Source organism: Homalodisca vitripennis, chromosome 3 (assembly GCF_021130785.1).
Source record: "Homalodisca vitripennis isolate AUS2020 chromosome 3, UT_GWSS_2.1, whole genome shotgun sequence".
Lineage (NCBI taxonomy): Eukaryota > Metazoa > Arthropoda > Insecta > Hemiptera > Cicadellidae > Homalodisca > Homalodisca vitripennis.
In genome coordinates, this window is record NC_060209.1 from 67,696,839 (window position 1) to 67,712,251 (window position 15,413).

At 36.1% G+C, this 15,413-nt stretch overlaps 1 protein-coding gene across 2 annotated transcripts in view; it reads left to right on the top strand.

The window, feature by feature from the left end:
- LOC124357022 (multidrug resistance-associated protein 1-like) overlaps nucleotides 1-15,413 on the top strand; it is an 81,436-nt gene that overhangs the window by 12,012 nt on the left and 54,011 nt on the right. For both annotated transcript variants that reach the window (XM_046808391.1, XM_046808393.1), the window contains exons 2-5: nucleotides 2,845-3,021; nucleotides 6,442-6,567; nucleotides 12,913-13,050; nucleotides 13,481-13,606. In XM_046808391.1, coding sequence (XP_046664347.1) covers nucleotides 2,845-3,021; nucleotides 6,442-6,567; nucleotides 12,913-13,050; nucleotides 13,481-13,606 — 567 coding nt within the window. The remainder of the gene's footprint in view (nucleotides 1-2,844; nucleotides 3,022-6,441; nucleotides 6,568-12,912; nucleotides 13,051-13,480; nucleotides 13,607-15,413) is intronic.

Here is a 15,413-nt window from a genome sequence, read left to right on the forward strand (position 1 = left end):
AAAAACGGAGGAGGTAGATATCACCTTATTTCCCTATTTAGATTATTCGAAAGGAAGAGAAATTTTGAAAGTTCACTCAAAGGTAAGATATTTCTGTACTATCGGTACTTAATTTTACTTGCTTGTTAATATCCGGAGGCCAATATTTTTGACGTCCATCCCACACTTATAGCCAAAAGGAAAAAACATCTCTCGAGATAGTACCTAAATTTAAACTCAGGTCACGTGGGCGCTCGTTAAACGCTCGTTCACAGACGGTGAAGCAATATAGTAGACCTGTATAGATGGAGAATATTAATCGAGCCCATTATGCAAACTAGGCCGCTGTCTAGGACGGCAGGTTTGAGGGGCGTTGAAAAGTATAAAAATAACAAGAACGTATATAAATTACTGTACTGTAACCGTGCCAAAAAGTTACATAAAATAGGCTTGTGTTTCTTTGAAACTCGGCTTTAATCATAAACCCTGGGCAAGTTACGCGTAAGTTGACTTAAAGTACTGCAGGTCATTGTAGCTACATGTTTGTAACAATGATGACACACCGGGGAGGGGAGTATTGATACTGTGATGTGGCCTTCAAGGTTGATGTTGCCGCATCGCAACTATATCCCCATCACTAATACATGCCTAAACATTATGTCAATAGATCACTCACTCATAATGTTGATGTTTTTTATAAACACAGTTTTTATTACCGGTATCTAATGTAGCTTATAAATATCGAGCATTCCGTACTTAAAAGCGCACGCTAGTAAGCTACCGCCCGCGCATCTGAGGCTCCGCTGGGCTACACTTGTCTCAAACCCATAAATATTTCACTCAAGAAGCAGACTTTAGTGGTTTAGTGCTAATGAATTGTTAAAATTGCAATAGTCTGTTAATACTTACATGTCTTACATTCAGTGTAGGGTTTCCAATAAGAATCTCTATTTAGAATATAAATTATAAACATTTTACATTAACGGATAATTGTATTTTAACAGTAAATTAGTATTGGAGACACTTAAGTTTAAGTCTGTGGAGTTCAATGTTTATGGGTTTTAGGAAAGTTCCAATTTATAACGCAGTTTAAACTCTATACTCACTTGCTACAACTAGGGTCTCGGAAGTGTAATAATTTTAAAACAACGATTTTTTTTGTGAATGTGCTACAATTAATTTACAGTCTAAAGAACGAAAACAACACAATGTAACAATATTTACTGCATAAATATCACTGCAACATAAAATTGTTTATTAGTTTAAAATTAAGTTGTAAATATATTTTACCTTCTAATTTTTAAATTAAAATGCACACATACAAAATCCCTAGTAAAATAAATTCCCATTGTAAAAACATATTTTAACAATAATTATGGACGGTGTAGTGATCCAAAGATTTTAACAAAAATTTACATGGACATTGTAAGGCCCAAATATTGAACCCAGAGAAGAAGCTCTAAGGCCAACTCAAATTTTTTCACAACAATCCTGGATGATTTAGTTACCGGTACCCTTTGTTTTCAATTAAAATGGACATGGAAATTGTGATGGAAACAAGTGCAAAAGAATTAGAAGAATAATTTCTGAGTCATTAAATCAGAATAGTGATTTATTTGTGTTTATGTCAATCGTCTATGTGCCAGGATTATTGAAGAAAATTACACTGGATTTCATAACTGGAATCAAGTCAGTCTTTTGCTCAGGAAAATTCCTCCCACGATGCCCAATGTGACAGTAGAGGAGAAAAGTCTATGTCGATCCTTCGGAAAGTCGACACGGTCAAAATTTTACCAGCTGGTAAAGTCAACGCCACTGTTGTACTTGACTCAGTAGCGTAAAAGAAAAAATTACGGAAACTTCAAATACTGGCAACTGGAAAATATACTTTTTTAAATAAAAACCCAACTGATTCCTTTAGGCGTTAAGTTAACAAAACACAAAGCACATTTTTCAAGAGAATTTGTAGACAAGCCAAAGTTCCTGGAATTGACTGAAACTGACAAGCTGTTAAGTTTTAATGTTGAAAGTCCACTCACAAATGTACCACTTCCAAAAACTCTTGAAATCATTGAGGTACATCTCAAAGAAGATCAAACATTAAATGAAAGGTCTAAACTTCTGTTCCATTAATTATAAAATTGTCAGAACTACTCTTTGCAATTATTTTGAGTTAGTGGGCAACAATTATTGTAAAGATGAGGAGATGTCAATGGGTTTTCCACTGTCTCCTATTTTCACCAAAACATTTATGGAGGAATTTGAGCAAAAAACATTAGCTCAGTTTAAACCGAAGATTTGATAAGGGTATGTGGATACCTTTGTTGTTTTTAAGTCAAAAACAAGCTTTCTTTTATTGGATGTGTGAATATTAAGAGATAGGGATCACCTTAAGACTATAGTTGTTTGTAAGAAAACATACACACAGGAGAATATTTAAATTATTAATCAAAGCATAAAGAAACTGCTAAAGAAGGAGAGGCCTACTCCTTATTTGATAGAGCAAAGAGCTCAAGTTCAGATAAAGATGGAGTAAAAGAAGAATTTAAGAAAGTTGAATAGGATATTAGACGCAATGGATAACCTCAATCAGTAATAAACAAGTACAAACGAACTAGAATAATTATTTCTCAGTCAGTTAATCGGAATGGTAGAAAAATGTGCGTTTGTGTCAATCTCTTGTGTTGGAATTTTCTGAGAAAATTAAAAGATTAGGTAGATAATATAGCATTAGAACCGCATTTAAAACAAACAACACTCTTAGACAAAGGCTCATACAAATAAAACCATAGGTCTTTCCAACATCTAATAGTATGTGTTGTTTGGTGTATATACTCGGTTTAATTCTACATCAATATTTCATAGGACTCCACCATCTCCTGGGATACAGACAATCCTCGACTCCCCTTGTGTTTTGAGAAGACAGCTCTGTTGTGGGGACCATGTCTGTTGCTCTGGCTGTTCACACCTCTCGAGCTGTCCATCATATTCCGCAGCAAGTGTAGAGATGTGCCTTGGGGGTTTACAAACACTACAAAACTGGTAAGTGAAATATTCCATAGAAAGTTCAATTTAAGTTGAATATAGGAACATTCATTCAACGTAGTATACAATACATCAGAATTTACCTTCCGTAATGCCCTGGCAGTATTAAATTGTGAAATACAATGTTCAACATGAGAAATAAAAACTTTAATGGCACAATTAGGAAGATTTATTTATTTTATAAGATGAAAATCTTTGAAAATTCCAATCTTAATTCTCTAACCCATAGAAAAATCGGCAAGCCAAAAACCTCACGAATTTGGAGCCAAAACTCAATACACTGCCAAGTTACACCATCACAGTATTTTTTTGTCTCTTTAAAGCCTCAGCTCTCAGCTATGCTGGCTTGTTTAATTCACTGTGACTGCTATTCCTGTATGATAGGACCTCTCCGTGATTTAAACCCGTGATCTCTCAGTTAGAGAGCCATAACTACAAAGGCCACTAGTCTACAAAGGAGGACACCACTGCAGTAAATACATTTTGTATACAGTGAATCACAGCTAATTGGATAATTACACCATCTAGCAATAGACTGATGGATTTTTTTTACACATACCTTGTCAGTTACCTGAAAGATATCATATTTGAGGATGTTTGAAGAACTATATTAGATCTACAATCAATAATGTTCAATAAATAACAACATAAAATTACTGCAGTAATATCCATAGTAAATCATTAGATTAAAGAGGAACGTATACAGGACTTTTGGTTTCCAATTCAACCTAGGCTAATTGGGCACGCCAAGTCCGCTAATAGAGCCTGCCTACCCACGTACCTTCAGCGAGATCCAAGAGCTTCTTTCTGCCCAATACTGACGTTGAGTTTACCCTCTGGCTATGAGGTTCCAAAGTTCTTCTTCTAACCTCATGCCTCTCACAATCTAAAATAATGTGTTTAACAGTCTCCTCCGGCTGATTACGTAATGTACACATGGAGCCTTCAGTAGTGACTCCTAGTGTGCAAGTATTTACTGCATTGACCGTGTCCAGTAATGGGGAAATTATCTGTACTGTATTAGGTCTTTATTTAGAGTCATCAGGTAGTTCATGAACTGAAGTGTCTCAAACGTCCTGTCAAATGATTGCCCAGAGAAACTCTGCTACCGATGACATTGCTTATATCTAAACCATTTCCTAATTGGTTAGTAGGCAGTTGACACGCTTATACCACAAGCCGGTTCAGGTCCAAGAAAATGCTTCTTTTAAGCCATTTCTTGCTATTGTCTAGGAACCCAGCTATGACTATTGCACTATTGCTATTGTACTGAATTCCGACTAGCTAGAATGGATAAAGTCTTAAAGCAATCCCTTACTTTTAAGTAAATTCTGACAAGTTAAGGGCCGTAAGAACGGCTGGCACTCATATAGTATCACTATCTGTTGATCAACATAATTACTAGTCAAGCTTATATTTCCGCAAGCTAGAAATTATATTTTGGCCTGAAAGACTGTAAAAGACTGTGCAATGCTCTACCAGAGCTCATTCGCTGGAAGCTGTTCTTGGAAATGAAATCCTCACCCTATAGCCAGATCTGCTCTCCTTCAAGGAGCCACCTGTGTATCAAACTAAATCACCTTTATGTAACTTTATTCCCTTCTTCCTTCTCCAGTCCTCTCGGTATTGAATGGTTAATACAAAGAGTTTGATAAATACAGAATCTTTAGCCATAGTATATAATATGCCACATGAAATCTTGGATCGCAGCTATTAATTGATATGTGGAGTTATATGGCTCCACCATGACTGGTCTAGTGGTAGAAGTTCTAGAAAAACTTCAAGTGCAGCTGTAGGGTTGCTTCTAAAAACTCCTCTTATTAACAAACAAGCCGGCCGTTGTAAGATAGTAATCTTATCTTTTATCGTGTCTTGCTCTGTCATTGTCCACCAAACAAGCGTGCCACCATTGGTTATTTGGTGTCTTTCAATCGCACACTATAGCCAACATGCTATCTTCAGTTTTATGCTCCAGTTCGTACCAACGAACCATCTGGAAGTCATGAGGGCTCATCTTGCCTTGTGAAGCACATTATTTAGCTGTTTATTTCATGTCAGCTTGCGACCACCTGACACACACCGTTTTGCAACTTAGACTATCAGACCACCATCTAATGCTGGTCCGAATCTTTCTTTAACACAAGAGACAATTAATTATCATGATAACAACTGACAACTGCACTCTGGAAATAATCTGTTTGATTCAGATCCATAACGCTAGTTATTCTTCCACCAGAAGCCTCAGTATTGTGATGAAGGAAGAAGAATCATATGGTAGATAGACCAAGCATACTATCACGCTTCAGCCTCCACTATTGGCATTCCACTTTATGGTCATAGAGGAGATATCCCTAGAACAATTGCGGATAAGGGGAAGCAATCCATTCCTCTCCCTGCAACAATGAAGGGCTGATAACATTGCCCGTTTTTTATTTTGAGGTTAGAGTTGTCTCGACTAAGTATATCCATCACTTGATCAGGGAACCTTTACAGAAGCTGGGGTGTGCTTTCAACAGAACAACCTTGAAATCTTCATTATGTTTTTCTCAGTCCAATGATAAGCTCTCAATTACCCCTAGTCTTCATTGTTGGCTGATTGGCTTTTGGGAGTTTGGCCATGCCAGCTCCAACCGAGCCTCTTGCTTCAGTGCTAGAAGTGCTTCTCTGTTTCCTTTAATCTTTTTGCCTCTTCTTCCTTTGGCTAGATCCTTTTCTTCAATTCTCTTGCTGAATCTTTGCTAATGTTAAATATTTTAACCCTCAGCCCGCCGGAAGCTCCAATGTTCAGTGAGACTCGATCCCCTTGAATCCTGAACCTGAACTGCTAGTACTGTTTCTATCGATTCTCTATTCTCGTTAAGTGTTGAGGGCAATGCAGTTCAGTTTGTTGGTTTTCCTGCTTACATAAATTTCCAACGAGCACATAATTTGGAACTTGGCACATAAGTTCTTCTTGGTCCAGAGTGTCCTATTTATTTTGAGGTCAAAAGATCAAAGTGAAGTCCATTCGTCTATTTGATAAATCTTTCATTACATTATGTCGGGACCTTCAATACTGTGTTGTATTGATTTATTATAACATTAGAAAAGAAAACCAATATATGTAACTCTAGGGCTGTTGGTTTCAAGTTCGGTATACTGCAGAAAATGTGAACTTGTGACAGCTAGAATGTATGTTTGAGAACTCTTTGCTCCAATCACCTGAGTTCTTCTTCTAAGCTGTGAGATGAATTATAAAAATGTCCTAATTTGTTATTTATAAATATAAATATTAAACAACAATACATTTGGAAGAACTGTATTCCCTTTCACTGTTATTATGACTTATGTCCAAAAATACATTAAATTAGTAGACTTTCAAAACATGGATAAAATAATTTAAATATTTTCATAAAATTGATTTTTTTTTTCCAACAGTGTCTCAACTTGGTACTTATCGTACTGAGTGTTACCAGCTTCGTCTGGTCACTGACCCTGAGTATGGCAGGAGAAAAGGTTTACCCTGTTGATCTATGGACTCCTGCTGTAACTTCTGCTACTTTTGTAAGTGACAATTCATCTGTTATATATAATGTTCTGTTACTTAAAAAAGAACTTTTAAATATGATATGATGTCAAAGCATCCAACAAAATTGCTATTTTGTCTTAAACGTTTAAAACGGAATTAAAAACAATACTGGTTGTAATAAATCACTGAGCTAGATGACAGATTGAGTACAGAAGAGATAAGAAGCAGGTCCACGTGCAAGTCAGCTCTTCAGTTCTGTGCAGTTTTATGCAGTTCTTAGTGAGTTTTTACTATAATAATTGGTACCTAAATCAGCAGTTTCTTGTTGTGAAGACTTCATGAACTATAACCAAACAGGTTTGACTCCCAATAAGAGATAAAATTCAATTTATTAGTCAAATTTGAATATAAGTGAGTGTCTCTAACCAGTTTGATAGGACAGGCTCTCAGATAAGGATATATTGTTGCTGAGAGCTGACCTTTGACCAGCAGATAAGATAAGCTGTAGCACCAGTGTTTGAACACCTGCAGCATTCTTTGATATTGGGCAATCTGAGTATTGTGTGCCCCTACTACCGGTTCTAATTGAATATCACATCAACTAATACCGGCTGTAGTGACAGCTGGCTGTCGAGCTGCATGAGACTGTCGGCTGGTTTGTTTATATAACAAACTTCTGAAGTTGTTATTTCAAATGAAATTTATTGTACTTTGCATGTGATGAATTGAGTAGTTACTTGTATAAGTGCTGAATTGTATGAATGACAGAACTCTGCACAAGGAAAACAGCCGTCTGTTGCAACCAGCCGGGTATAATTCGGTAGTTGAACAGCTGTCCCTGTTATCTCTTATTGTTGTTCGTTATCTACAACCTGCTGTGTCTACAATAACCAAATAACAGATAATAACTGCTACAATATAATTACTGTTGGTGACTGTTTGTTTAAACACATAACTTAACTGCACACAGACAGGAGCAGTGACTGCCACCTGCTGACGCTGTACTTCACTGACCACAGTCACAGCTGTACTGCAGCGTGCTGATATCTGACAATATACTAAATGCCCGCATGTATCATATTAACACAACCACTGTGACCTCAAATCAGTGAAGGTTTTTAACATTTCCCCTTTGTTGTTACCAGTTACAAAGAAGCAATCTTTTTAGATAACTAACTCAATATGCCTTCAAAATATCCATGTGGAAACTGTGAAACTGGAGTCAGGTTTTCAGGAATACAATGCACAGGCTTATGTGAAAAGTGGTATCACGCAGGTTGCCAAAACATCTTGGAGAAAAACTTGAAAAAGTGGACTGCTCTTGAAATTGCAAAATGGCAGTGCCTCAAATGCAAGGGAAGCCAATCTCCACCAAAAAAACATTGATCCGAGCCCAACAAAAAATCCAACTACTCCCCATGGCTCTAATGGCAAACACTCTGATCCTCACAGGAATTTAGAAAACTTAAAGTCCTCCCCAATAGACTCAAAATTAGAAGAAGTGAGAACCAAAGTTATTGATCACGGGATGATAGAAGATCGAGACTTGGAAATCTCCCTGACGTTAGCTGCCGAAGCTGGAACTATTCTGTTGCAGGAAAACATGGAACTAAAAAACACCATACAAACCTTGAAAAACCAGATATCGGTACATGAATTCAAAGCACTAGGCCTGGAGGCAACAATAGAGGATCTCACAACACTGGAAGTAAAGCATGCTCAAAAAATTGAATCTCTCCTCAACAAAATACAGGACCTGGAAATGCAACTGGAAAAATGCAGGACAGATAAAGCTGATCTGCAAGCTATCTTTGAGGATCATGATCTAAAACAATCTGAACTGCTCAAGAACTACATACACAAAATAAATGAACAGGAAAAAATAATTCTCAAACTAAAAAGAGCACCAGAGCCCTGCTGTACTCAGGATTTAAAATCTTTAATGGATATGGAAACCCAAACGACTGGCATACCCCTCACCAACTCTACTCTCTTGTTGGATATAGCTCTCATGAAAAAGAAGCAGGAGCTGATGGAACAGTCCATAATGGAATTGAAGAACAAAGTGAACAATCAATCTACAACTCCTGAACATGATATCATGAAGAAGAGATACAACAATAACAAATTAGAGAATAAGATAGTACCTGCTAAAAAGAAGCTATACAAATGCTTCAATTCAAATGTCAAATCAATCCCAGAAAAACCAAACAAATACCTTACACAAAAACAATCTCAGTTACCTCAGAATTTTCTTAATGTCTCACTGCAAGTACAGAAATTGAAAGATTCTCATATAATCGGAGACTCACCTGAAAAGTCACTCATGGCAAATAATGGAGCCGGCCGAAACTCAGTACAAAATCTGAATGACCCCTGTGTGACACTGAATCATCCTCAAGAACTGAATAATTCAAAAGACCTCCACATTCTTCCACCCAATCAAACCACATCTCCACTCCCCCCTGCTCACAACAATAATTATATAATCACAGAAGCACAGGTTCATTTCCCAAACGATCATTCTCCACCAAAGCCAAAACGGGCTGACCAAGTACATCAACATAAGCATTTTTTAGACCTATACCCAAGAAAGATGTCCAAACTCAAACTCAAACAAACATTCAAATCCAGGACCTTTGTAAACTCGTGTCTCCCAGCAAACAATCTCACGTACAGGCATACAAGCAACTTAAAGTATCTCACCAAAACATCAATGGCCTTGTAAACAAAATTGACAGACTTACCCACTTTCTGTACAGCACAGACACCGACCTACTGGTTCTCACAGAACATGGCCTAAACAAGGAAAATGTTAATTGCTGTAGGATACCAGGATATGCTACTCTGGGAGGCTTCACCAGAGAAAAACACAGAAAAGGCGGGGTGATAGCATATGTCAAACAAGAGCTGGAAGATCAGTTCTCTCTGGTAAAAACCTCTGACCAGATTACAGAACTTATTTGTGAAGTAAGCCACTACAAACTGATAACCAATAGAAGCTGTCTTCTAATCCTGGGTGTGTATAGACCACCAAGCAGCAAGCTTGATGATGCTATTGAAATATTGACAGCTGAACTAGACGAGGCACTAACATCGAACCAGGCAATCATCATCATGGGTGATATTAACGTTGACAGCCTCAGAGACGATGAGCAAAAAAAGAAACTAGAAGAGGCATTGCTCGCTTATGATATAGTAAGACTGAATCTACCAGCTACAAGAATGACACCGACCAGCCGGACTTCCATTGACATCATCTGCACTAACCTAAGTGAAAATGAAGTTGACTTTAAAGTTTTGACTACAGGTCTGTCAGATCATACAGCTCAAGTCTGTACTATTGACATGACAATGAAATGCAATGTAATTCCTCCATCTAAACAACGTCGTATCAACTCTAGAACTCTAGACAAATTAAAAATGCTACTAGCAGATCAAGACTGGACCAAAGTAATACAAAAAGCAAATGTTGACGATTCTTATCACATTTTCCAGAATATCCTTCAGCAAGCCATTAACACAGCTTGTCCATACTCAGTAGGTAGACAGAGAAGACGTTCAACGAAGCCCTGGCTGGACGCCGAGAGTGAGGAGCTTAAGAAGGCTTACTTGGCTGCTCTAAGCAAACAAATACTCACAGGCCTTCCAGCTCACAAACAAGACACAGCAACTAAGAAAAAAGCCTATGATCTTAAGTTAAAGACACTCCGGAGACAACAAAACTCCGCTTTCATTGCAGACGCGGATAACAAATCAAAAGCACTGTGGGCAATCATTAATCAGGAACGGAAGAGGAAAAATATTCACAACACTATAGAAACTCTTACAATCCACAATGAAAAAATAACCGACCCACTTAAAATAGCTGACCATTTTAACAAGTATTTCACAACAGTAGCAGAAAAAACCCTCCAAGAGCATAGAGCTAACACTCCTTTACCAGTAGTTCCTGTAAACCAACCCGAGACAGTACTTGCAAAACTAAAACTCACCAAAACTGACCCAAGAGAAGTCAGTGCCATCATAGACTCTTTCAAGCCTAAAACTTCAGCAGGTGAGGATGAAGTCTCAGCCAAACTCATCAAGTCTTGCAAAGCTGAACTTATTGAACCAATAGTAGACATTATAAACAAATCCTTCGAAGAAGGAACACTCCCATCAAGTCTCAAAACATCAAAGGTGTATACAAAATATAAAAATGGAGAAATTACAGACATCAGCAGCTACAGGCCCATCTCACTGGTACCTACTCTCTCTAAAATCTTGGAAAAAGTCGTATTAACAAGACTACTTGATCATCTTAAAGGTAACAATCTCCTGACTCCAAGACAGCATGGATTTCTCCCAGGCAGATCAACCACCTCAGCCATTGTACAACTCGTGGAAACTGTGATAGACCACCTTGAAAACGGATCCATAGCCACCACTATATTATTGGACCTAAGCAAGGCCTTTGACTGCTTAGGGCACAGTCTGATATTGGAAAAACTACACACCCTTGGCGTAACAGGCAAAGAGGCAAAATGGTTTAACACTTACTTAACTAACCGTAAACAGATGGTTGAATTAACCTGCAAGAGTAAAAACTCGATCATCAAAGTTAAATCTAAACCATTGGAAATGAAAAGAGGTGTACCCCAGGGGTCGGTGCTTGGACCGATCCTCTTCATACTGTTAACAAATGACCTCCCTGACTTCCTGCACAACTTCTGCCAAACAGTCTCCTACGCAGATGACACGGCCCTCATTCTTGTCAACAGAAATAAAGACCAACTCGGCATTCTCAGTTTCATTGCCTTTGAAATGACAAAGCAATACTGTGGCAGGAATGATTTAGCTTTGAATGAAAGGAAAACACAGCAATTAATTTTCACTGCATCCAGAAACAACTATGACCCTCTCCCACAGCTATCCATTGCTGACTCAACTAAATATCTTGGCATAACCATCGACAGCAGTCTCTCATGGACACCCCACGTAGACCATCTTATTAAAAAACTGAGCAGCAGTGTATACGTCATTAGAAGAATGAACCAAATAGGTGACTCTCAAACAGCAAAGATCGCATACTTTGCCTTGTTTGAGTCGCACTTGAGGTATGGCTTGGTGGCCTGGGGTGGAACAACAGCCCAGAACTTACATAGAGTACTGGTTGTACAAAAGAGAGCGATCAGAGCCCTCACAGGTCTGAACTGTCGTGAGAGTTGCAAAGAAGCTTTTAAGGAGCAAAAAATCCTGACTGTAGTGGCACTGTATATTCTCGAGACCATCATGCACGCTGCCACATCTAACCAAACAAGACTGGCAAACCAACACCACTACAACACCAGAAACAGACACAACTTTCTTCTGGACTCTCATCACCTCAGCCTTTACGAAAAAAAGCCCTCATACAAAGGCACTATGTTGTTCAACATGCTTCCTGACCATTTGAAGACCCTACCCGTAAGAAACCTGAAGACTGCTTCAAAAAATTGGCTGCTGCAACAATCAATCTATTCTGTGAAGGAGTTCCTTGACTGGAGGAATAACGCAACAACAGAACATCCATAACCAATGCTTTTATATTTGCTGATGTATGTAAATAATCTGACTCTATTACTTTTCTCCAAGAAAATATTAATAAAGAACTGTTTGATTTGATTTGATTTGACAAGGTACTGTAATCAATACATCATCACTTAATACTCAGAGATGTAACAGTAATAATCAATCATAAAGAGAGTAGACTGACGTTTGAGGTTCATTTACCCAAAGAAGAAATCAGTATCTGGTACTACGTCGTTTTGCATACTATTTGTATTGAAGATGTTAATGACCCATAACAGAAGAGTCATATTTTAAATCTTGGTATCTTCTCATAGATATATACAAGTATTTTTTTAATTAGATAAAAACCAATGCATTGTTTTCATTATCAGTTTCTCACCTTTACCACCTCATGAAACACTTTTTAATAAAAGCACTTCATTAATTACGAAATGGGGAAATTGTCCATAAAACATAATTAGAGAAATAACACATTTAGAACAAGTTTTCAGAATTTAGTTTTTAATTATATATAAAGCAAAACTAAGTATGATTTATGCAGTAAATTTTATGTAGAATAGAGGAGTTAAAATGTAAAAGAAATCATTTGCTTGTGTATAAAATGTACTAAACTTTTTAAATTAAAATATAGTTGTCCCTCAAAAGGTTTTCGAGATATTGAGTAGATGTAAATTCAATGAGAATAAATTAAAATTGTTCAAAAGCTATCTACTTTTCAGACTTGTATAAAAATCCTTGTATAAAGAAAAATTCACATTGTTGCAGTAAATATAAGTTCTTTAGCCTGTAATAATTTTGTACTGTCAGGTTGGTAATCCATGTTTCAGGTGTTGACTTTGGTACTGCTAATTTGGGACATGCAAAGAGGACTCCAGTCTTCAGCAGTTCTGTTCTTGTTTTGGCTGATTTTAAGTACAGCTGGCGTCGCACAATTCTTTACAGAATTTAAAGATGCAGAAAATGATGTGAGCATTAATTATTTTAAATTAGTGTGTTGGTAATGAACAAGGACATAATTTAGAGCACAATAACCTCTCTTAGAAGTAAAATCACAATTTGCTTCTGATTATTAGTTCTATATTGATTACAGAGTAGTAATAATGATAAGGTGAGTAAATATTTTATCTTTTATTGAGTTGTACATTAATATTTTATCAAATAAATAGGAGATTAACGCTTAGTTTTTGTTACTAGACCTTCACAAGCCTTGAAGTTAACTAATTTACTAGTGCATAGAAGATATAGCACCATGTCACCAACAGCTTAGCTTAGGGAGGGCTTATTTATTAAAACCTAATTCAAGCTTTTAAAGTAGAATATACATAACACTGATTTTGAAATTTAAACACTGTGTATCCGATTATTTTATTAATTTAAAAATGTATTCTATTTCAGGATTCAGAAGAAAGTTTATATAGGAGTCTTCTTTACATGTTTCGCTACCCTTTTGTGGTTTTAATGTTTATTCTAAACATATTTGCTGATCCACCGCCAAAAGTAACCAACTATCCAAAAAGTCAGGTAATTAGTTCTTTTTTGAATTAGGAATAAATTATGATTGTATGAACCCATTTTGATTGTATAAACCTATGTTATATTTTGTAACAAAAAACATTTAATTTTTTTAAGGATCCATTAACTAATAATTTCTTAAACTTCATTAATATACTGTCATATTGTATTAAAAAAGTTAAATTAAACTGGAGTTTTATCGATTTACGAATGATTATTCTGGAATTAAAATATTTTAAAAATCTGTTGGTGTAAATAATTTTAAGATTTGTTTACTTAAATTTTTATAACAAATAATGAAATAGTAAACAATAAAATCATTATTTTTTTATTTTTGAGAGAAGTTTGTAAGTTTCTTGAATTACTGTTTAGCTTTCCAGCTACAAACCTAAGCTTGAACTGAGTGTACATGAGTTAGAGTTCATTTAGGTGAGCTTTCATTACTGAAAGGACTTGGGTTAGAGATGATTATTATAGTAGGTTGGAATGTACATGTCACTATGATGTTAAAAGGCATGCCTGAGGATATATATATATATATATATATATTATATATATATATATATATATATATATTAGTTCTTTCTGTTTACTGAATACTGCTATAGTACTACTTAAAATCTTCATAACTCCTCAATAAATAAAACTTGAACAAATCTGTTAAATTCACCCTAAATATTTTGCAATTCACGTTGGTTACTACTAGTGCCACTACAGTCGGGGCCACCAAATTAGGCGGGTGGGTGGAATTGCGCCGTTTGCCAGATTGTGCAAACATCGTGAAATAGAATTATCCCTGAATTGTATCCATTTTAGCGCATGATGTTGTTTGCTTTCTCCTGAGATTCTGATGACATCTTACAAGTTACAAAAGATGAAAATCGCATTATTGGCTTCAGGAGAGACCGCTGATGATAACAGTAAATAATTTTAGAATATAAATACAAAAATGTAATTTTGAAATACTAAATACCTACAAACCAATTTTAATTCATTAACATGGTGTATTAAACATTTCATAAGCGAGGAAGTTTTTTATTTTTTGGTTAGGAACATTTTTCTTGTGGGAAAGTTTTAGACTAAGGTATAAACTTTATTTTTTGTTTCCAAACAAATTTTTCTCAGTTTACTAACTTCGCTGGGAAATGTCGTGCAAACCTAAATTATTAAAATCAAACACGCAGAGCGATGCGTGCGCCGTGCGTATACACACAATTTCTACTCAACTTTTTTAATAGCAATACTATACTTTCTATATTTTTATCATTACTCAACTATAGTACTATGTATTGTAACCATAGCGAAAATTAAATAAATATTTTAAGTTTAGTAAAAGTAACCATGCTTAAAACAATCTGTTTTGCCTTCCTTAGCAACATTATTTTTAATATAAACATTTTAAACACGTGTAATAATAGAAATAATAAAGAAACATTTTTAAGTAATTATTATTAAACAAGTGACATTGTTAGTACTTACGGTTAAATAATTACAGTGAAATTATATGTCAGTCCGTGGTTGATTTGATCACTTGGTGGTTCCGAGTTACTTGCTTTTTAATCTTTGTCAATGTCACAGTCCACTGTCGCTGTTTTCACTGTCTGATGAGTCGTCTCTAAGGTTTATAATAAATGGTTCCATTATGTCATCTCTAACAATTTCTTTAGCCCAATCGTCAGACTGCAAATTCTCACTGTGTCTCACACAATTTTCCCAATCGACAGCGGTAACGTTATCTATAGCTTCTGAAGTCAGTTTTTCAACATCTGCTAATTTGAAAGTACTATTTCTTGTAGCAACTTCTCGCTTGACTTGT